A 24,102-nucleotide genomic window follows, 5' to 3' on the forward strand; every position below is an offset into this window, starting at 1 on the left:
GAGCAACTTTCTCTGTAGGAATAACAGCACCTCAAAGATTGATGATGTTATATATTAAGAAAAATAGATATTTGTTCTGTTTTGAACCTTATTTTTACTGTGTAATAGAAAATTTAGATTTAAATGGAAAATAAGATGTGCATACCATTTCTCTTTTCATCTCTTTATAGAAGTGTTCAAGGCCAAATAAGAATTTCTAGAATGGAATCCCTGTGTGCTGAACCTGCTGCTCCTGCCTCAGATGTACGTACATAAGAGAGCCGTAGGGCAAATGGATGGATCCTTATCCTTGTAACATTGATTCTTTAGTTAATGTATGTTGCCAACATAAAAAAGACTTTAATTTTGAGAAGTATCCCATCTAGGCATAGCACTTGAGTGGTGTTCCACAGCTGCCATTTTGTAGCCATTTCTTATTGGGAGCCAGCAACCACTGTACTTGTGTTGGGGAGCCATAAGGTCTTGTCCCCTTCAGGGTCCTTCTAACCAGACTAAGAATCAAATCAACATGAGACAGATTAATGGAAGAGAATCAAATTTATGAATGTACATACAGGGAACCCACACAGACATGGAAACTTCAAAGAAGTCAAGCAAAATGAGGTATATATGTCATTATATATGTCGTCTGAACTAAGGAAAAGGGGGTGGGGATCTGGGACTTCAAAGGGAAGGAATGAAATCCTTAAGAAGAATGAAAAAGAGTAAATGTTTAGTAAACAAATATTTTCTGGGCCACTCAGAAACAATGGGACACACAGAGGACTTTGATCAAACAGGCATTGCTAGGTTCCTCCCTATACCCCATCCCTAGCTCATGGTATACTGTAGTTATCTATGGAGATAGCTCTCTTTCTGTGGTATACTGTAGTTATCTATGGAGATAGCTCTGTCTGGAGCAGGGCCTCTATCTAATTTTTTTAAGCAGTTGTCGAGGAGGTAAAGAGTTTTTCCTGAATCTGCTGGATTTTGATTGCTTTTTAACTCAAAATAGTCTTCATGTCAAGCTGGCCCATCTTGGGGCAGCCTGCCCTTGGCCCCCAGCACTTAGGATGGTACTTGTAGTACCTTTAAAAAATAAGCTAAGCTCTATGCCATTGCTCAAGATCTTTTAGACTTGTGAGTACATTTCAAAAATAATGTGAGTAGGCCCATGAGACTGCATCATCCCATCATGGGCAGCATCCAGCTCCTCATTAGCCTAGATTGTCCCCATCTTTTTCCTAAGCCACTGAATGTGTCGTTCATTTATCCATTCACCAGATGTTACTAAAGAGAATCTTAGGGATGCACATTAATAGAAATATTTATTAGAGAGAATCTTAGGGATGCACATTAATAGAAAGATGAAATCTGGACCTGCTCTCAGTGATCTGAAACTGTAGTCTGGCAGATAAGGTCAAACTGCAAGAAAAAAAGGCATAGAACAGAAAAAGCCTACCAGAAAGCCTTCCCTGTAGATGGTGTTCCACCTTACCTGCCACTCCATGGGTGCCCATGGCACAGCTCCTTGGCTGGATCACTGCAGTGGTGATTGTGCTGCAGAGAGAAAAATGGCCTAGGCTTCAGAAGATAAGGGTCAATTCCTGATTGATTCTGCCATGTACCAATTTTGTGACCTGGAGAAAGTTATTTTCCCATGGAAAGTCTCCATCTCCCCATCAGTAAAAGAGGAGTGGTCATCTGCCAGGCTTTCTCATCTGAATGTGACGAAGGAATGTTCAAAGGAACCTCATTTATCAGCATATTTTTGGTATCCCTGCAATAGAATGAAGCTTCTATGAAAGCAGGACTGTCTTGTTTATCAACATATCCCCAAATATCTTGAACAAGGCTTACCACACGTAGTAGGAACTTATAAATATTAGATGCACAAACGAATATTGTATGTCACAGCACTGTATTATTTTTATAGCATTCTTCAAATGTATAGTAAAGGGATTCCAAGAGCAGTATAGATAGGCTGGATGGGTGGACTCTCACTTTGGTTTTCAGGCCTGTATGTGATTTTGTCTGAAAGGATTTGTGTGTTTCTGGGACTATGCAGACAGCAAGTCATTTTACTATTTAAGCTTTTCTGTAACATGGGAGATACTGTGAGCACATATTTTAAATATAAAGTGCTGATTTTGGAGTGCATTTTCCAACTATGGTCATTGTAGGGGAGGAGAATTTACCATTCCAAAATATGTCTCTGGCATAAGGATTATTTTAGGCTGAATATTTTTAAGAAAGTGCAAACACAGGGGAAGCTCAGAAAATTGAGTAGAAGTTACCCTTTTGTAAGAGACATTTATATTTATAAGGGAAATCCCCATTTGTAAGGGTGTCTCCCTCCTTGTACCAGGAAGAGGAGGAAGAGTCTAAATCACTAGAAACTCATCAATGGAGTAAACGACCATTTAGATCTGCACAAGACTCTTACCCTTATTACTGTGCTTTTCCTGCTCACCTCCTGTAACTGACTCCCCCAGTCCCAGCATCTTCTTTTGTCTTTAGCTGGAGATGGTATTTAAGATGATGGCTTCAGTCATCTTGGGGAATCACTCAGTTTTCCTGGGTCTCTCCTATGTACGTATGTAAGATATATCCGTGTTTAATTTTCTCCTGTTAATCTGTCTGATGTAAATTTAATTCTTAGACGAGTCAGAAGAACCTTGAAGGATAACAAGCTACTTGTACGTAGGTAAAACTTTCTGAACACAATACCTCTGCTTAACCTAACATTCTGTTCAAGAAAGTATGAAATGGAGGAAATTACATAGAAAAAGGCTAATTTAAACAGAGCAGTGTTCTGTTTACATGCAAACTAATTGCAATTATGCTAGGAAAAGAGGCCAAGACATCCATATAGCTCTGGCTATCAGTCTGGCATCTATGCAGTTGACAGCCTTGCCTCATCAGTCAGTCAACAGATATTTACCCAGGACCTGCAGTGTGTAATGTGTGAACAATCCAGAGTCCTTCGACTTACTGTGTTCTGAGGAACTTAGTGTGTTTTGAGGAAAGCTGGATTTAAAAATTCTCACTTTATAAAACTTATAAAACCTAAGTAATTATAGCATTTAAAGGTACATTTTTTAAAGAAACCCATAATCCCACCACCATGGCACAATTGCTATTTACTTTGCTTATTCCCATTCAGTCTTAGTCTACCAGCATATGTGTTTTTCACTTAGTGATAATGATAGTTTACATGCTACTCCACAGCTTTGGCTTTCACTTGTAACCCTGTTTCATCTTTCTCTAATCCTAATTATAATTATTTCAATAACTGTATAGTATTCCATGGAATTGAAAAACTTCTGCTTCTAATGAAGATGGAGTGCTTGGGACTAGATTTAACATTCCTGCCCCAAATGACAAAATGTATGAAATAACAGTTTTCAGGATAGTGTTCATCAGGCAACAAAGGACAGGGACTCTTAAGAGATGGGAAACAATCAAATGAGCCCTACAGTTGCCACAGCTTACTACAGGTGACACATCTGCTCCCCTTCAATGGTATCTTTTTGCTTCTAAAATCGTTTTTTGCTTTGTTTTTTTCCAGGCCAGTTACCATTGCTGCACATGATTCTGTCATTTTAAGTTTGAGTTTAGTGACTTTATATTGATAGACTAAATAAAATATATGAACACACAAAAATGGACATCTTAACACCCAAGTATCCACATTTCTATTGAAACTCATCCAGGAAGCAGAAAGCTAGTGATTAAATTGATATATGACTGTGATGAAAAGCAGAAGGAAGAGGACAGGGAAAGAAAGGTCATACTGCATCTCAGTGAATACCACCCACCAGCATATCTTTCTAAATATTGAAAAGATTGTCACATCCCCAGCAGCATATTGCTTATGTTAAGGAGTACAAAACACACTTCCCTTGAACAGGGAGGTTGTACAATTTCCTGAATTTCAAATGCTGGGATTTGATCTGGATCAGTGTGTTTCAACAAGCAGGTTCCTTATAGAAAAATTGGCATAGAACTCTGTCTTAATCCAGTCCAAAAACAACAACAACCAAATAACAAAACAAAACAAAACAAAAAAACCCAAACACTAAAATTTTCAGCAGGGATGTAAAAGATTCCACTGCTAACCTAGGCACTTACATTTCATATGAGCAGTGGGCTGCAGACTGTTCAAAAAGGACCCAGTTATTAAGGAAGTTGAAGTGGATCACTAAAATAGGAATATAATGTATGCAGCTTAAAGCAGGAAATGGCTTAAAAGAGCGCTGAGTTTGGAGTCATTGGATTCTTGTTTCTAAATTTTTTTAAGTTTATTTATTTATTTATTTATTTAGAGAAAATGTGCAAGCAGGGGAGGGGCAGAGAGAGAAGGAGAGAGAGAATCCCAAGCAGGCTCCGTGCTGTTCAGCCTAGAGCCTGTTGTGGGGATCAATATCAGGAACCTTGAGATCACCATCACCTGAACTGAGATCAAAAGTCGGACGTTTAACTAACTGGGTCACCCAGGTGCCCCAGTATTAATTCTTCTTTAAATGGTTATAATTCTCCAGTGCAACCATCTGGGCTTCCAGATTTCTTTCGGGGGAAGTTTTTCATTACAAATTCAATTACTTTAATAAAGGACTACTCAAATTATTTATTTCATATTGGATGAACATAGTGGTTTGTGTTTTTTGAGAAATTGGTCCATTTCATCTAAGTCGTGAAATTTGTGTGTACAATTGTTTATAGTATTCTCTTATTATCATATTGATGACTGCTTGGTCTGTAAGTGATAGCCTCTGTTTCCTTCTTGATATAGGTTGTGTCCTCTTTTTAATTTTAATAGTCTTGGTAGAGAGTTATCAATTTTATTGAACTTTCAAAGCTCAAACTCTTTGTTTCATTGATTTTCTTGTCTATTTTCAATTTCATTGATCTCTGCTCTTATATAATTCCCTTCTTTCTATTTGATTTGGGTTTATTTTGCTCTTCTTTTTCTAGGTTCTTTAGGTAGGAGCTTAGATTACTGAGACTCTTTGTCATTTCCAACATGTGCAATCAGCACTATACATCTCCCTCTAAGTGCTCCAGCTAAGCCCCACAAGTTTTCATATCTTGCATTCAGCTCAATGTACTTCTTTCATTTTCTTTGAGATTTCCTTTATGATTATTTTGAAGTGTAGTGTTTAATTAGCATGTGTTTTTTAGTTTCCAAGTGTTTTGAGAAACTCCTGTGCAAATGTCCTCTTCTTATAGGGATACCAGTAAAACTGGATTTAGGGCCTTCTCTAATCTAGTATAATCTCATTTTGACTTGATTACATATGCAAAGACCATATTTCCAAATAAGATTACATTTACAAGTTTCCAGGACTAGGATCTTGATATCTTTGGGGGCCATTATTCAACCTACTACAGGGACGTGTTTTTTTTAATTATAGAGCAAAGTATTGGGGAAAGATCCTCCTTTTCCTTTAATTTTTTTTTTGAGGTGGGTCTTATATTCCCTTTATTTTTTTTAATTTAATTTTTTATTTTTTTAAATTTACATCCAAATTAGTTAGCATATAGTGCAACAATGATTTCAGGAGTAGATTCCTTAGTGCCCCTTACCCATTTAGCCCATCCCCCCTCCCACAACCCCTCTAGTAGCCCTCAGTTTTTTCTCCATATTTATGAGTCTCTTCTGTTTTGTCCCCCTCCCTGTTTTTATATTATTTTTGTTTCCCTTCCCTTATGTTCATCTGTTTTGTCTCTTAAAGTCCTCATATGAAGTCATATGCTTTTTATCTTTCTCTGACTAATTTCATTTAGCATAATGCCCTCCAGTTCCATTCAAGTAGTTGCAAATGGCAAGATTTCATTCTTTTTGATCGCCAAGTAATACTCCATTGTATATATATACTACATCTTCTTTATCCATGCATCCATCCATGGACATTTGGGCTCTTCCCATACTTTGGCTATTGTTGATAGTGCTGCTATAAACATGAGAGTGCATGTGTCCCTTCAAAACAGCACACCTGTATCCCTTGGATAAATGCCTAGTAGTGTGATTGCTGGGTCGTAGGGTAGTTCTGTTTTTAGTTTTTTGAGGAACCTCCATGCTGTTTTCCAGAGTGGCTGCACCAGCTTGCATTGCCACCAACAATGCAAAAGAGATCCTCTTTCTCCATATCCTCGCCAACATCTGTTGTTGCCTGAGTTGTCAATGTTAGCCATTCTGACAGGTGTGAGGTGGTATCTCATTGTGGTTTTGACTTGTATTTCCCTGACGATGAGTGAAGTTGAGCATTTTTTCATGTGTCGGTTGGCCATCTGGATGTGTTCTTTGGAGAAGTGTCTATTCATGTCTTTTGCCCATTTCTTCACTGGATTATTTGTTTTTTGGGTGTTGAGTTTGAGAAGTTTTTTTATAGATTTTGGATACTAACCCTTTATCTGATATGTCATTTGCAAATATCTTCTCCCATTCTGTCGGTTGCCTTTTAGTTTTGCTGATTGTTTCCTTCGCTGTGCAGAAGCTTTTTATTTTGATGAGGTCCCAGTAGTTCATTTTTTGCTTTTGTTTCCCTTGCCTCCGGACACGTGTTGAGTAAGAAGTCGCTGTGGCCGAGATCAAAGAGGTTTTTGCCTGCTTTCTCCTCGAGGATTTTGATGGCTTCCTGTCTTACATTGAGGTCTTTCATCCATTTTGGGTTTGTTTTTGTGTATGGGGTAAGAAAGTGGTCCAGGTTCATTCTTCTGCATGTCGCTGTCCAGTTTTCCCAGTACCACTTGCTGAAGAGACTGTCTTTATTCCATTGGATATTCATTCCTGCTTTGTCAAAGATTAGCTGGCATATGTTTGTGGGTCCATTTCTGGGTTCTCTATTCTTTTCCATTGATCTGAGTGTCTGTTCTTGTGCCAAGGAGTCGTTGGATTCTACCTCTCACTCTGCTACTAACTTGCTGTATGACCTTCTCCTCTTTGACACTATCAAATGGGGAGGTTGCACTAGAAGCTCTCCAGGGCCATTTCCATCTCTGTTCTACTAGTACACAGAGTAAAGATGTTTTTGCTAATAATACTTCCAAGTGTAATGTGCATTTAAGCCTACTTCATGGTTTAAATGCAGATTAGAAGTAGTCATTAAGCAGCCTCGACTGACCTTTCCTTGCAGTCAGTACAGGCTGCATGTGCAGGACCTCTGGAGAAATGGCCCTGCTAGTGGTGGTGGTGCCCTTCTCCCACAGTCACATCAGCATCCTACCAACACCTCTGAGAGGTGTGTATTTTTTTTTTTTTGCCATGGTCTTTGATGGCACACATTTCTCTTATGCTTGTGCTTAAGCACATCTGTACTGTGTTTATTTTCTCAGTTTTGACAATGTATAGCATGTTGCACCCATAATCGCTGCTCGTTATTACCTTCCAGCAGTGTTTTTCAAGAACATATTTAATGATGGTTTTGTTTAGGTATTTAATTGATAGAACCAATGTTGGAAATTGTGATGTGAAATGCATCCAAGTTTGTGTTCTGCCTGTGTTTCCTATTGTTTGTATATCTCTTTCTCCAAATTGAAATGTCATCTTCTCTTTTGGAAATTCCCAGGATCAAGTTGATCTTATAACAGTCAAGCAATATGGACTGCAGGAATCTGTTCATGAAAGTGGGATAGAGTCTGCTACATGTTATGACTCCAGCATATCTTCCATGGAAAGCATACCTGAATCATCAGGTAGGTACATTTGGACACTTGGATGGAGATTATCAGAAGAAAAACAGTGGCCCACAGGGTAGTTATGGCTTTTCAAAGGAAGAGAGTGTTCTGTTTATAATGGTGTGAAATCTCAAGAGTGAACTTTCTTCATCTTCTGTAAGTTTTTTGAGATGATGATTTGAGAGCAGTGAAAGTGAGTATCTCATCAGTGGTTTGAGTGCTGGAGAATGGTATTATTCTGTCCCATTAAAATTTAATATTCTAAAGATTGGTGCTAGATCCCAGTCCCTGGAGGAGTAGCATCTTATCTCTTATGCAGTCTTAGTGAAGACTGTGCCATAGGGATTGCAATCCAAAGAAACCTCTTGTTTTTAAAAAAATGTACTATAAGAAGAACTTTTAGTAAAGACTAAAAAGGATAGCCTCTCAGAAACAGTAATATTTATTATGTAAGTTTTGGTATTAAAGAAATTTCATAAATATAATTGTATAAAAAGTACAAAACTTAAAGCAGTGCTGGATGCATAATACGGATCATGTCTAATTTGCTGAGCTTAGCATAGAGTATTTGAATTTGGGAATCTTCACATATAGAACTAATACATATATTTTTAAAATGTTCTAATTAATGACTTTGACATTATTGCTGCCAATTTCAAACTTTGTTTAAAAAGTCCTTTAAAAAATTGATTTAGAGAGGGGGAAGACCATGAACCCATGATTGTGATTTCTAAAACATATAAGAGCAAATTTAGTTTTAAATTTGCACACACTCTTTGAGATGTATGCTTCTATGAGTTTGACAAAGGCAAGGAGTCCTGTATCTGCTACCACATTACCAAACAGAACAGTTCTGTCATCCCCAAATTCCTTAGAGTTGTCTCTTTGAACTCCAGCTCTGTCCTCCTCCTCTGGCAACCATTGATCTGTATTCCTTCTCTGTTTTCCTTTTTCCAGAATGTCCTGTAAATGGAATCATATAGTGCCCTACCTTTTTGTTCTGGCTTTGTTAACAAAATGCATATAAGATTCATCCATGTTTCATGAATCAATGGTTCATTCCTCTTTCCTTGCTTAGTAGTACTGCATCTTATGCATGCACCACAGTTATTTGTTTAAAAATCCATTAATCTGCAGAAAGACATCTGGGTTATTTCCACGTTTTCAGTGATTATAAGTAAAACTACTATAAACATTTGCATAGAGGGTTTTTTTGTGGGAATACAAATGTTCAATTGACTTCATTAAATTCCTAGGAGTGGGACAGCTGGGTCATATGGAAAATGTGTGTAAAATAAACTGCCAAACTATATTCCAAAATGACCGCCAGTTTGCATTCTTCAAATAATATTCTCCACTTTGCTTTTGGGGCTGTTGAAGGAGAATCTTTTTTCATTACGTTTAATTTGGTATTATCAGTTGGAAGGTACGAATTTTCAGAAGCACAGCCAAAAAAATTTTTATAATGAAAAGACACTCAACACGAATGGTTTGGGTACCTACCCACTTATGCGTGGGTGGGTAGAAGAAAAGTCAGACACTACTTCCTTTTTATTTATTTTCAAATATGAACAGATTTTTTTTGTTTTTTTTTAAATTTTAACTTGTTTTATTATTATTTTTTTAATTTACATCCAAATTAGCATCTAGTGCAACAATGATTTCAGGAGTAGATTCCTTAGTGCCCCTTACCCATTTAGCCCATTCCCCCCTCCCACACCCCTCCTGTAACCCTCAGTTTGTTCTCCATATTTATGAGTCTCTTCTGTTTTGTCCCCCCTCCCTGTTTTTATATTATTTTTTCCCTTCCCTTATATTCATCTGTTTTGTCTCTTAAAGTCTTCATATGAGTGAAGTCATATGCTTTTTGTCTTTCTCTAGTTTCACTTAGCATAATGCCCTCCAGTTCCATCCATGTAGTTGCAAATGGCAAGATTTCATGCTTTTTGATCGCCAAATAATACTCCATTGTATATATATACTATATCTTCTTTATCCATGCATCCATCCATGGACATTTGTGCTCTTCCCATACTTTGGCTATTGTTGATAGTGCTGCTATAAACATGGGGGTGCATGTGTCCCTTCAAAACAGCACACCTGTATCCCTTGGATAAATGCCTAGTAGTGTGATTGCTGGGTCGTAGGGTAGTTCTGTTTTTAGTTTTTTGAGGAACCTCCATGCTGTTTTCCAGAGTGGCTGCACCAGCTTGCATTGCCACCAACAATGCAAAAGAGATCCTCTTTCTCCACATCCTCGCCAACATCTGTTGTTGCCTGAGTTGTCAATGTTAGCCATTCTGACAGGTGTGAGGTGGTATCTCATTGTGGTTTTGACTTGTATTTCCCTGATGATGAGTGAAGTTGAGCATTTTTTCATGTGTCGGTTGGCCATCTGGATGTGTTCTTTGGAGAAGTGTCTATTCATGTCTTTTGCCCATTTCTTCACTGGATTATTTGTTTTTTGGGTGTTGAGTTTGAGAAGTTTTTTTATAGATTTTGGATACTAACCCTTTATCTGATATGTCATTTGCAAATATCTTCTCCCATTCTGTCGGTTGCCTTTTAGTTTTGCTGATTGTTTCCTTCGCTGTGCAGAAGCTTTTTATTTTGATGAGGTCCCAGTAGTTCATTTTTTGCTTTTGTTTCCCTTGCCTCCGGACACGTGTTGAGTAAGAAGTCGCTGTGGCCGAGATCAAAGAGGTTTTTGCCTGCTTTCTCCTCGAGGATTTTGATGGCTTCCTGTCTTACATTGAGGTCTTTCATCCATTTTGGGTTTGTTTTTGTGTATGGGGTAAGAAAGTGGTCCAGGTTCATTCTTCTGCATGTCGCTGTCCAGTTTTCCCAGTACCACTTGCTGAAGAGACTGTCTTTATTCCATTGGATATTCATTCCTGCTTTGTCAAAGATTAGTTGGCATATGTTTGTGGGTCCATTTCTGGGTTCTCTATTCTTTTCCATTGATCTGAGTGTCTGTTCTTGTGGTAGTACCATACTGTCTTGATGATTACAGCTTTGCACTATAGCTTGAAGTCTGGGATTGTGATGCCTCCTGCTTTCGTTTTCTTTTTCAAGATTGCTTTGGCTCTTTGGGGTCTTTTCTGGTTCCATACAAATTTTAGGATTGTTTGTTCTACCTCTGTGAAGAATGCTGGTGTTATTTTGATAGGGATTGCATTGAATATGTAGATTGCTTTGGGTAGTATCGACATTTTAACAATATTTGTTCTTCGTATCCAGGAGCCTGGAATCTTTTTCTATTTTTTCTTTTTTTGTGTCTTCAATTTCTTTCATAACCTTTCTATAGTTTTCAGTGTATAGATTTTTCACCTGTTTGGTTAGATTTATTCCTAGGTATTTTATGTTTTTTTTTTTTGTGCGACTATAAATGGGATCGATTCCTTGATTTCTCTGTCACTTCATTATTGGTGTATAGGAATGCATCTGATTTCTGTGCATTGATTTTATATCCTGAAACTTTGCTGAATTCATGAATCAATTCTAGCAGTACTTTGGTGGAATCTTTTGGGTTTTCCATATACAGTATCATGTCATGTGCTAAGAGTGAAAGTTTGATCTCCTCCTGGTTAATTTGGATGCCTTTTATTTCTTTGTGTTGTCTGGTTGCAGAGAGTAAGACTTCCAATAGTATGTTGAACAACAGTGGCGAGAGTGGACATCCCTGTCTTGTTCCTGACCTTAGGGGGAAAGCTCTCAGTTTTTCCATTGAGGATGATATTAGTGTTGGGTTGTTCATACATGGCTTTTATGATCTCGAGGTACGCTCCTTCTCTCCCTACCTTCTTGAGGGTTTTTATCAAGAAAGGATGCTGTATTTTGTCAAATGCTTTCTCTGCATCTATTGAGAGGATCATATGGTTCTTGTCCTTTCTTTTATTGATGTGGTGAATCACGTTGATTGTTTTGTGGATATTGAACCAGCCCTGCATCCCAGGTATAAATCTCACTTGGTCGTGGTGAATAATTTTTTAATGTATTGTTGGAACCAATTGGCTAATATCTTGTGGAGGATTTTTGCATCCATGTTCATCAGGGAAATTGGTCTATAGTTCTCCTTTTTAGTGGTGTCTCTGTCTGGTTTTGGAATCAAGGTAATGGTGGCTTCATAGGAAGAGTTTGGAAGTTTTCCTTCCATGTCTATTTTTTGGAACAGCTTCAAGAGAATAGGTGTTAACTCTTCCTTAAATGTTTGGTAGAATTCCCCTGGAAAGCCATCTGGCCCTGGACTCTTGTTTTTTGGCAGATTTTTGATTACTAATTCGATTTCCTTACTGGTTATGGGTCTGTTCAAATTTTCTATTTCTTCCTGTTTCCATTTTGGTAGTGTATATGTTTCTAGGAATTTGTTCATTTCTTCCAGATTGCCCATTTTATTGGCATATAATTGCTCATAATATTCTCTTATTGTTTTTATTTCTGCTGTGTTGGTGGTGATCTCGCCTCTTTCATTATTGATTTTATTTATTTGGGTCCTTTCCTTTTTCCTTTTGATCAAACTGGCTAGTGGTTTATCAATTTTGTTAATTCTTTGAAAAACCAGCTTCTGGTTTCATTAATCTGTTCTGTGTTTTTTTGGTTTCGATAGCATTAATTTCTGCTCTAATCTTTATTATTTCCTGTCTTCTGCTGGTTTGGGGTTTTATTTGCTCTTCTTTTTCCAGCTCCTTAAGGTGTAAGGTTAGGTTGTGTATCTGAGCTCTTTCTTCCTTCTTTAGGAAGGCCTGGGTTGCTATATGCTTTCCTCTTATGACCACCTTTGCTGCGTCCCAGAGATTTTGGGTTGTGGTGTTATCATTTTCATTGACTTCCACATACTTTTTAATTTCCTCTTTAACTTCTTGGTTAGTCCATTTATTCTTTAGTAGGATGATCTTCAGTCTCCAAGTATTTGTTACCTTTCCAGATTTTTTCTTGTGGATGATTTTGAGTTTCATAGCGTTGTGGTCTGAAAATATGCACGGTATGATCTTGGTCTTTTTGTACTTGCTTAGGGCTGATTTGTGCTCCAGTATATGGTCTATTCCGGAGAACGTTCCATGTATATTCTGCTGCTTTAGGATGAAATATTCTGAATATATCTGTTAAGTCCGTCTGGTGCAGTGTGTCATTCAAAGCCCTTGTTTCCTTGTTGATTTTTTGATTAGATGATCTGTCCATTGCTGTGAGTGGGGTGTTGAAGTCTCCTACTATTATGGTATTACTATTGATGAGTTTCTTTATGTTTGTGATTAATTGATTTATATATTTGGGTGCTCTCACATTTGGCGCATAAATGCTTACAATTGTTAGGTCTTCTTGGTGGATAGACCCCTTGATTATGATATAATGCCCTTCTGCATCTCTTGATACAGTCTTTATTTTAAAGTCTAGATTGTCTGATATAAGTATGGCTACTCTGGCTTTCTTTTGTTGACCATTAGCATGATAGATGGTGCTCCATCCCCTTATCAAATATGAACAGATTTTTAAGTAATGCTCTGACTTACTCCTGGTACCTGGCACATCTGATCCTTAACATAGAATAAAACTGGACACTCCTGTTTTTATGACTTAAAAGGGGAAATAAAGAGAAATCAGTAAATCTTTGATAATGTTGGTACTTCTGCTTTCTTGGTCATGAATGCCACTGTGCTTTCTTCTTCAGCTACATCATCTTTGCAGAGCTCTGAATTCGAACCTGAGGTGGAACAGGTGGATGATATGGATGAGGTGCAACAGGTGGACGAGGTGGAAAAGATGGGTCAGATTGATGAGATGGAAGAGGTGGAACAAGTAGACAAAGAAGAAGAGGTGGAACGAGCGGAGGAGGTGGAGGAGGAGGACCAGCTAGACCAGGTGGAGCAGGAGGCCCTCTCATCCTTCAGTGTGGCTGGTGGCATCAGTGATGAGGTACCTCTGGGAGTCTTGCTCCATGTATTTGTCTGGACCACTAACCTTGCAAAACCCTGAATTTCCACTCTTGTGCTCAGGTTCATTTTGCAGAAAGCATCTTATTTTTTTTTTAACTGTATCACCATTTCTGTCATACTGGATTTTCCTATTCTGCTGAGAATCCAGTAGACCCTAGAAAATAGGGAGATTGAAGATTCTCTAAGTAAAACCAAATCTCCGTTCCTTTCTTAATGTGAAATATGCAAAGACACCTTGTGCTTGAGAGAAAGTTTGGGCCAAATGGGAAGGTTATCCACTAAGAAAAGGCAGTATTTTATTTTATTTTACTTTATTACATTTTATTTTATTTTATTTTTAAACATTCTTAAAATATAATTTATTGTCAAATTGGTTTTCATACAACACCCATTGCTCATCCCAACAAATGCCCTCCTCCCTGCCCATAACCCACTTTCCCCTATCCCCCACCCCCATCTACCCTTAGTTTGTTCTCAGTCCTTAAGAGTCTTTTATGGTTTGCCTCCCTTCCTCTCTGTAACTTTTATTCCCCGCTTCCTCTCCCCCCTGGTCTTCTGTTATGTTTCTCAAGATCCACATATGAGTGAAAACATATGGTATCTGTCTTACTCTGCCTGGCTTATTTCACTTAGCATAATACCCTCCAGTTCCATCCACATTGCTGCAAATGGCCAGATTTCATTCTTTCTCATTGCCAAGTAGTATTCCATTGTATATATAAACCACATCTTCTTTATCCATTCATCCATCGATGGACATTTGGGCTCTTTCCATAATTTGGCTATTGTTGAAAGTGCTGCTATAAGCATTGGGGTACATGTGCCCTATGCATCAGCACTCCTGTATCTTTTGGGTAGATTTCTAGCAGTGCTATTGCTGGGTCATAGGGTAGTTCTATTTTTCATTTTTTGAGGAACCTCCACACTGTTTTCCAGAGTGGCTGCATCATTTTGCATTCCTACCAGCAGTGCAAGAGGGTTCCCATCTCTCCACATCCTCACCAGCATCTATAGTCTCCTGATTTGTTCATTTTAGCCACTCTGACTGACATGAAATGGTATCTGAGTGTGGTTTTGATTTGTATTTCCCTGATGAGGAGTGACGTTGAGCATCTTTTCATGTGTCTGTTGGCCATCCGGATGTCTTCTTTGGAAAAGTTTCTATTCATGTCTTTTACCCATTTCTTCACTGGATTATTTGTTTTTCAGGTGTGGAGTTTGGTGAGTTCTTTATAGATTTTAGATACTAGCCTTTTATCCGATGTGTCATTTGCAAATATCTTTTCCCATTCCATCGGTTGCCTTTTAGTTTTATTGATTGTTTCCTTTGCTGTACAGAAGCTTTTTATCTTGATGAGGTCCCAATAGTTCACTTTTGATTTTAATTCCCTTGGGAAAGGCAGTACTTTAAAGCACTGTTCCTTATCACCTGTGAGGGAATGCTAACCATCTCCAAGAAAGATGACTTTCCTGCTTACCATAGCAGCACCTCCCCACCACAAGCTAGGTTTCTCCAATGGAATTTTTTTTTAGGCTAGAAGCATGCCTTTCAGAATGTTAGATGTAGCCAACCTTCAAATGTCAACATTGATGTATGGTCTGAGGCCAAATCAATACATTTGGATTAACTACTCTGTTGCTCTTCTATCCTCAAATTTGTGTACGTAATGACAGATTTGGACAATCATCTTTTATAATAGAGAAGATTATTAAAATCAGGATTGGCAGGCAAGGTAATGAGTTTATGGTTTGTTACATGGAATTGTGTGCATTAATTATGAAGCCTAAGATGAGTCACTCCCTATTGTAATGAGAAGAACTGAGGGATAGAAGACAGTGTGCAGTGACTTTGGCACATCCCTGCATGTCAGTTTCTCCATCTTGAAATGGTCTGCTTGCCTTGCAGGGATTTTTGGACTGCTATGAAAAATTTTTGAACAATTTAAAAGAAAATTTCTGTATAAATCCATTTTGTCCTTATTTATGTCTTTATTATGCCAAAATGCTGTGGTTCCCCTTCCACTGTTGACGTTTCTCTTCTGCTTTGAATGAATTTATAACTAAACTTTCAATATAATATTTGTTTAAAATAGTCAAAATAACCAGCAATGAGTGTGCATAATAAAGTTCTGCATGTGGTACATGGGCTTATTGGGCTTATTTTGGGGTGCCATGGATTGACAGGCTGGAATGTAGCCAGAAGATGGAGACAGGTTGGAGGAAGGCTGAAAAATGTCATATTGTCAGTAGTGGGAGGTAGTCACAGTAGAAGGCATTGGAGAAGGGAGGCTGGGAAGGGACAGGACAGCCTGATCCAAGTAGCTGCATAGCCATCATGTTCCTGAAGTGGAAGACAAGTCTCCAGTGGATCAAACTAGGGTGGAGAGCTAGCAGCTCAGGACTGGCAACTTTCCATTCCTCTCAAGAAAGCCTTTCTTAGATGAGTTAGGTTACCTCCCCAGGTGGTGAGCTTCCTCACCTTCCACAGAAAAGTTTGAGACAGGCTTGGTAGCTCATCTACCAAAGACAGCAAAGATTCTTGCTTGGAGAATGGGAGTGTGGATGTGATAACCTATAAGGTTTGTCGCTTCCAGTCTTGAGTTTAGACTTTTTATTTTATTTTATTTTATTTTATTTTATTTTATTTTATTTTATTTATTTATTTCATTTCATTTCATTTCATTTCATTTGTTTATTGAAAGCCTGCTTTCTTTTTTTTAATATTTATTTTGAAAGAGAATTAGAGCATGTGTGGCGGGGGGTGGGGGGTGGGTGGTGAGAGAGAGGGAGACACAGAATCTGAAGCAGGCTCCAGGCTCTGAGCTGTCAGCACAGAGCCCAACATGGGGCTAGAACCCACAAACCATGAGATCATCACCTGAGTCAAAGTTGGATGCTTAGCTGACTGAACCACCCAGGTGTACTGAATGCCTGATTTCTTATATGAAGATCTATATACTATATAACAAAAGAAGGACAATTGGACAATTTTCAATGGCTTAAAGTATATGATTTTTTATTCCAAGTGAGAAAAACAACTTGCATGTATTTTCCTCTGTCTCTCTTTAATAATTCAGCTGTGTGCTTCCATTAGCCATAAAGGGGTTTAAGGCCACAGTATAGAATAGAAGGCCACAGAAGAGACTTTTGTTTTTGTTTTCTAGTAGTCGCATGCGTATGTACTTTCTCGTCATTAATACTGACACTGTGGCTCTCTCATCTTGTTTATACACACAATATCTAGCCCAGATCAGGCAAACGATAGCTTTCACAGATAGCTTTTTTCCAAGAACCCCACCTCTTTCCTGCCCCCTTAGCTAGCTAGTTGAGAAGCCATGTCCACTTTATTAAATTCTCTCAAATATGTCCCTTCATTTGTATGTGTCCTTCCTCTGGTCTGTTTCAGGCCCCTGTTACCTCTACTATAACTGTATGGACAGCACTTACTTTAGAGGACATTGTGAAGGTCAGATCTGTGGATTTCTTTGTAGTGCTTATAAGAGCACCTGGAACAAAGGAAGTGCAAGTTGACCATTCCTCTTACCACATTGCCAACAGGGGCATCTGATAGATGTTTCCCACATGCCTCATCTGTGATATGACTCACTGCATTCTGAGTCTTCCACTAAGGACTTTGGGCAGGTGGCTTCACACTTTGGGGCCAATTCCATAGCTTTATGTTTTGAGGCAAAAAATCTGACTAAATGATTCCCATGATCCATTTCTGATCTAGAAATCCTGGATTCTGTAACCATTTCTTCAGACTTTCTAGTAACGAATGAAATTGGGAGTGGAGTGACATCATTCACATTCTCAGTCTTTAAAAACTTGGAAATAAAGCAATATGGTAGGATTTGGAGAACCTGGTGTCCCTATCTATGAACCACAAGCAATTCCTCCCCACAGCTATTAGAACCACTACCGTCAATTGCATTGTACATCAACAAACGGGAACTGGGGCTGATGAGGAAGTTTAGGGAGCAGCTGGAAGAAAAGACTCGGATGCTGCAGGCTGAGATCAGAAGCCTACAAGACGCACTGGAAATGATGAAGGAGCAGCTTCGGAGAACAGAGGATTCCGGCTTTCAGATCAGAGGCCAGTTCCATGTAAGTAAGAGGCAGAAGGGAGAGGAGAAAGGGACCTTGATAGTTTTCAAGGAGTTAGTAGGGCCTGCTAGTAGTGACAGCAGCTGCTCCAGGATGGCATGGGACATTTGGAGTGGTATTCAGCAGTGACATCTGGCTTTGCTCTTTGTCTCTTGGCTGCAGTGGCTGAGATGGGCCCAGCTGGGCTCTGGCAATGGCAGACGGCCTTATATACAACCAGGGCTTCCTGTGAGCCTGCCTGAAGGCACTGTGGCTCCATGCCCTGAGGAAAGGTGTGGCTCCTGAATAATACCTTTGTGATACTGTGTCCTTACAGATGCAGCCAACCACCTCACACCACCTTCACTGTCCTGAGCCCCAGTCTTTGGAGCCAGTGCCCAAGAAACCGCGCACTGAGCAAATGGAGGGGCCCTTCCCAGATTTCAAGGACACCAGCCTTTCCTGTGGTTCATCTTCCCGCTATTTCAAATTCCCTGAGGAGCTTGAGGAGCCTTGTGATGCCTCCAACCAGGTAGGGAAAGGCTGTTTTAACTACGTAGCTGAAAAGAGATTTGATTTTCATGAAAATTGGGGCTCACCTGGTTCTCCTGAGGGTGTAGTGCCTACTTGGTTGCAGTTCATTTACCTGAGATAAAAAAAAAATCTTGACTAACTAGACCTGGACACACATCCACACATACATGTACATATGTTCTGAATTGTAGCTTATTTAGCCAAGAGCATGACTGCAACTAGTGCCTTAGCAAACAAGTAAGATAGTTACCCAGACCAAGCCCAGAGATGCAGGGCCAGTCATCTTCTGCTTCAGGAGAACAGAGGGGGAGCATTCCAGCAATCTCTGGGGGGCTCTTGCAGACACTGAGGTACTGTCATCTCTTTCCTTTGGATGCAACATGTGCAGGGGCAGTAACAATACCTGTAGCAGCAGATCCTGTGGGAAACCAGATGCTGCAAATACGCCTGCTAAACCAGGCTGGCATGGCTGTGTCCCTCTGTGATGACCTTGTTACATTTATGCAGAACCAGCCCGTCGTTGTTCCTGTCCAGTTAATGGCTGGACAACATCCCCCTGACTACTGTCAAGATGAAAACCTTGGGGACCTCGAAGATGACAGAGGGAAGAAGTGCATGGGACAGTGGCAGTGGCTAAGATCCCTGCTTTCCCCTCGTGACTGGACGCCATGACTAAAACCATGAGTGACTTGTCCACAGGACACCAAAAGTGCCCTCATCAAAAGCAGCATGCTCCCACCCATCTTGCTCTGTGGCCACTGGTTCCCTACCTCTGTGTTCACAGTGTGTGGCCAAGCATGCATTGATGGAACAGAGAAGTCTCCATGAAAATAGAAGGCCTAGATGAGTACACCCCCAAGCTAGGGAATTAGCATGCAAATCTCGAAATCTCTTGGCTTCATCCACCCAAGCCCAGACTCATGGCACAGGGTATCTATAGGGAAGTCTTGAGTGCCCATATCTGAATAACTTCTGGCTCTCAGCTTTCTTCTCCCACTTCACTGGGATCTGGTGATCACAACAGATCAGATGAAGTGGTCTCCATGAATTGACAATCTGTGGGAGAGAAGTGGGCGTGAAACATTTGCTTGATGGCCAATGAATTCCAAAGAGCTAACATCACAGAAGGACTAAGCCCTGGAGACAGTATGAGGACATGAACACATTTTTTGTTCAGTGATAGTCTGTGGCCCCAAATTCCAGAAAGAGAAGACTCTGCTCAGCAATGAAGGGGTTGTATATAGCACATGCTTGATGCCCGATAAATATTTTTGAATGAATGCCAGTTCTCTGTGTGGGCCTCCCAGAACTCCAGATTTCCTTCTGGGCCTTCCTGTAGGATCAGTGACCCTGATACGTGGGGTAGGTGGGTTAGTGCCATGTTTTGCACTGGCCTGATCAGAATCCACTTGAGGAAGTTGTGGAAAGTACAGATTCGGAAGTCCCTATTTATCCCAAGAGCCCCAGACATAGTGTTTTGGAGAGAGCGCTGGACTTGCAATGAGGAACTGGCCTGGCACCCCCATTCAGCTACCAGCTCCTTCAGTGACAAAGGACAAGGCACTGACTTTGGGTGGGTACAGTAACTTGCATTAAGGCATGTGGCAGAGCCAGGAGTGTCCAAGTAAAACAAATAAAACTACTTGAGACAAAAGACTAATTAATCTCAATCTTTACATTCACTTTAATGTGGCAAATGGAATCTTACTCAGGCAAAGTGAGAGTGCAAACCAGTGAATCCTGATTTAGCCACCAAAACGAAATGTGCCATAAGCACCTACTGATGAGCAAGGCAATGGCTCCTGGGTCATCATTGTTCCCTGATCCACGTCACTGTAACATGTTTCTTTCAGTTTTCTTCCTGAGGACCAGCAGGGGTCCCCCATCAATCTGCTGCCACTGCTGTATAGTTCCGGCTCTGAGACAGGTTCCTCTACCAGCTTTTCTGAGTCTCCCATAAATTCTGACTCAAACTGAGTCACCCTGGAGACCTCACAGGATTACATTCAACTTTGGCAACAGCCACCAGATCCACAGTATCACATTTACTTCCAAGTGAATACTTATCCTTCCAGTGAGCAGGCCACTATGCAGGACCAAGCCACCTGGGCCCAGGTATACCATTCCTTTCTCCTCTCCTCCCCAGCCCAGGTCAGGGGTTCTGTATGGAGGCTGGGTCTTTTCCCCAAAAGGCACACACAACAGGAGTATGCTATCTGTGTGAAATCCAGGCTTCAAAGCTCAGTAAATTTGAGGGTGGTTACTCACATGGTGGTGGCAGGCACTGCTGAGTAAAAAGATTCTCTTCAGGGTTCCATGAAAAAGTGCGCTGTCCTCATGTATATTAAATGCAATCTCACATGGAAACTTCTTAAACATATGTTACCTGGGCAAAGTGAGTCATGCCATATGCTGAAATCATTGCCAGAGGCCAGGCCCCTTTCTGAACTTGTGGATCTTTAGTTCCCTCGTACAAAGTCCAGAGCCTAGTATGAGTATGTTTCCTTGTACTGAAAATAAACAAGGGTCCTTCTATGGAATGTGCTTGGTATTCATCCACAGGGTGCTCCATATTTGGCAGGACAGACCCCACTTTGGGCACTGTCTGTAATAGTCATGTTTCCAGGGCAGTGTTAGCAGCTGGTCCAGATGGCAGTCACATATTGGATTTTGCTCCCAGGTACACTCCCAGCAAGCCCCTTGGGACCATAAATTCTCAATATGACTAAAAGCACTTATAAAGGTGTTTTGATTCTGGATTTAGAAACCTTGATGATGTCTAACCTCTGATTTTTAAAACTATCAAGAACAAGAAAAGGAAAAAAAACAGTAGACCAAGGCAGGATGAGGGAGTTTGGTTATTTTAAATGGCTAAAGTGTGATTATTTTCACATACACACCTGGACCAACTGGACTGCCAGTCCTCAGAAAAGTTGATCCATGAGAGGGACTTCTCATGCAAAGAGACCAGATGCTCAGTGGACCCTGTAGTTGAGTTACCAAGCCAGACTCTGGTTAAACCCTTCATCATGTCTGCTTTTGAGGCACTGTCGTCTGGATGGGTCCTTAGAAGCAGAGCTGAGACAAAGCTGAACAGGTATCTCAGGGAAGTGGAGAAGGGAGGACCCCTGGGAGGTTGTTGGGAGAATGCAGTGGAATGGCCAAGGGCAGGACCATGTGGGAGCTTCCTTGTCCACAAGACTTCAGGGGCTCCCCACACCCTGCCTTGACTCATTTCCACTGTCCTCTGGGCACTCCCTGTCCCCAAGTCCCCAAGCATATCAATCTTTCTTCCCATAGCCCAGCCCTGCTCTGTCTGTTCTTCTGTATTCTCTTCCACCCCTTTGGTTGTACTTCTTGAAATCTTACATCACCCTCAAAACCCAACCCAAGGGATCCTTCCTCCTTAAACAGAAAAGGCTCCCCCAGCCTACTCTTTGTAATACCACGTTTGTGTCTGCCCCTCGTCCCCACTATACAACTTAGAGTGGGTTGTTGTTACCTTTACCATCACATTGTTCAAGTGGGCCAAGTACCTCACTGGTAAGTGAGGCTTAGCAATGAAGTTACTTAGTCTGAGCAGTGTAATAGCAAGGTCCAAGGGTAGGGGCAGGAAGAGACCTTCCAAGCCTTCAGCTAGCCATGACTGGCAGAGAAGCTGGGCTAGGGAGGGCCAGACACAGAACTCAGTAGCCTTAGGCAGTAAGACAACTTTGGGAGAGTCCAGTGCTACTTTTGCTGGTCTTTCAGGCAAGATGCTGTTGAAACATGAAAGTGGAGAGGAACCCCGTTTTCCCCAGCTGCACTTTCTAGCAGCACCTTGTAGGCGTGTGTTCCAAAGAGATATTTCTCAGTAGCTTGCTGACTTGAACTAAAGGGAGCTTCTCACCTTGTCCCCCTTTTTCTTAGCAGGTGCCAGCTACTGAAGTAGGAAGCCAGGGATCTCCAGATTCAGAGGCTTTCCAGGACCATGATGAATTAACACCAGGCCAAATCAACTATTTCATGTCTGCAGAACAGTCCAGCTTGGATGAACACCAGTGGGATTTTCATACTGAACCTTGAGAGAAGAGGGACAGACAGACCAATGAGGCCTGCATGGCCAGGGGAACTCCAAAGCTTACAGAATCCCCTGGAGTAGGGGTTGAAGAATGGGGTGGGTACTTTCTTTTCTTTCTTGATAAGTTCTGTTTGGGATTGTTGAGCACAACCTGTTTCTTGGAAGTTGTGTTTCAGCGGCAGCCTGTGATCCCCAGTGTGCTAATATGTGACAGTAGCCAGGCCACAGCAGGAGACCACTGTCCTCACCTACCCTGCTTGACCTTGCACACACCTATTCTACCATGGGCAGGCATGTTGCAGAGGCTGCAAGTTAGAATATCTTTTTTCTGCCAAGAAACATTTTCCAGCATGGTGTGCAATCTAGTAAGAAGCTGTTCTGTCTTAAGCCACAAGCCAAAGCCTTGGCCTTGATGACCAGGCCCTGCATCTCCTCCATAGTCATGTTTGGGAAACCCAAGGGAATGGCATTCCAACTGTGGGAAGCTGCAATCAGATTAACACAGGCGCTTTGTACTGAAATAATCACAGTTCCAATGCTTAATAAAAATTGTCTTTTGTTGCAACTCTGTGAACTTATGACTAATTTTTGGAACCTAAAAATGGTACTGACTTAATTGGTACCAGGATCCTGGTACCAGGCTCATTTCTTAGAGTTGGGTCCCTCATGTATGCTTCAGCTCCCTGCCACATTTGCCAAGGCTGATGGCTCTTTCATTGATGCCAAGGGCATCCACAGGCCCACCAGGCCGAAAACAGTGGGCGTAGAGGTTACCCATTGCATGTAGCCCATGCTCTGCTTCACCTCTGGATGCTCTGCATGCATGTTCCTTCTCTCTTGACTATAGCTTTTCTTCCAGAGATGACACCTTGGAGGAAAAGTGATTTGTTCACTGGCCAAACACCAAGGAGAGCATGTTCCCAGCTGTCTGCACAGAAGATGAGAGGAGAGGGGAGGGGGCACTTGGATAACCTTATCAGAAGTCATCCTGAGCCTTTAATATCTGTCTTAAGATAATGAGTCATTGCTGGAATAAGGCAAAGGAAACCTCAGTCTTCAGTGACAAGTTAAAGGGGGCATATGAGGCCTCACATCCATAGGAAACCTGATCTCTACCAGGGTGGTATGGACTGAATGTATCCCCCTCAAATTCATATATTAACCCCCTACCCTCTCCCAAAGTGATAGTATTTGAAGGTGGTGCCCTTGGGAGGCACTTAGGTTCAGATGAGGTCATAAGATTGGGACCCCCATAATGGTAGTAATGCCTTTGTAAGAAGGAAACAATCAGCAAAACTAAAAGGCAACCGACAGAATGGGAGAAGATATTTGCAAATGATGTATCAGATAAAGGGTTAGTATCCAAAATCTATAAAAAACTTCTCAAACTCAACACCCAAAAAACAAATAATCCAGTGAAGAAATGGGCAAAAGACATGAATAGACACTTCTCCAAAGAACACATCCAGATGGCCAACCGACACATGAAAAAATGCTCAACTTCACTCATCAGGGAAATACAAATCAAAACCACAATGAGATACCACCTCACACCTGTCAGAATGGCTAACATTGACAACTCAGGCAACAACAGATGTTGGCGAGGATGTGGAGAAAGAGGATCTCTTTTGCATTGTTGGTGGCAATGCAAGCTGGTGCAGCCACTCTGGAAAACAGCATGGAGGTTCCTCAAAAAACTAAAAACAGAACTACCCTACGACCCAGCAATCACACTACTAGGCATTTATCCAAGGGATACAGGTGTGCTGTTTCGAAAGGACACATGCACCCCCACGTTTATAGCAGCACTATCAACAATAGCCAAAGTATGGG

The 24,102-nt window shown here is 40.8% G+C and overlaps 1 protein-coding gene across 6 annotated transcripts in view; it reads left to right on the top strand.

The window, feature by feature from the left end:
* The window catches only part of PASD1 (PAS domain containing repressor 1), a 146,848-nt gene extending 124,027 nt beyond the window's left edge, over positions 1-22,821 (top strand). For all 6 annotated transcript variants that reach the window (XM_042974650.1, XM_042974652.1, XM_042974654.1 and 3 more), the window contains 6 exons: positions 171-243; positions 7,551-7,677; positions 13,325-13,569; positions 17,496-17,696; positions 18,013-18,207; positions 22,119-22,821. In XM_042974650.1, coding sequence (XP_042830584.1) covers positions 171-243; positions 7,551-7,677; positions 13,325-13,569; positions 17,496-17,696; positions 18,013-18,207; positions 22,119-22,274 — 997 coding nt within the window. In that variant the 3' untranslated portion in view covers positions 22,275-22,821. The remainder of the gene's footprint in view (positions 1-170; positions 244-7,550; positions 7,678-13,324; positions 13,570-17,495; positions 17,697-18,012; positions 18,208-22,118) is intronic.
* The last annotated feature ends 1,281 nt before the right edge of the window (positions 22,822-24,102 follow it).

Source organism: Panthera tigris, chromosome X (assembly GCF_018350195.1).
Source record: "Panthera tigris isolate Pti1 chromosome X, P.tigris_Pti1_mat1.1, whole genome shotgun sequence".
NCBI lineage: Eukaryota > Metazoa > Chordata > Mammalia > Carnivora > Felidae > Panthera > Panthera tigris.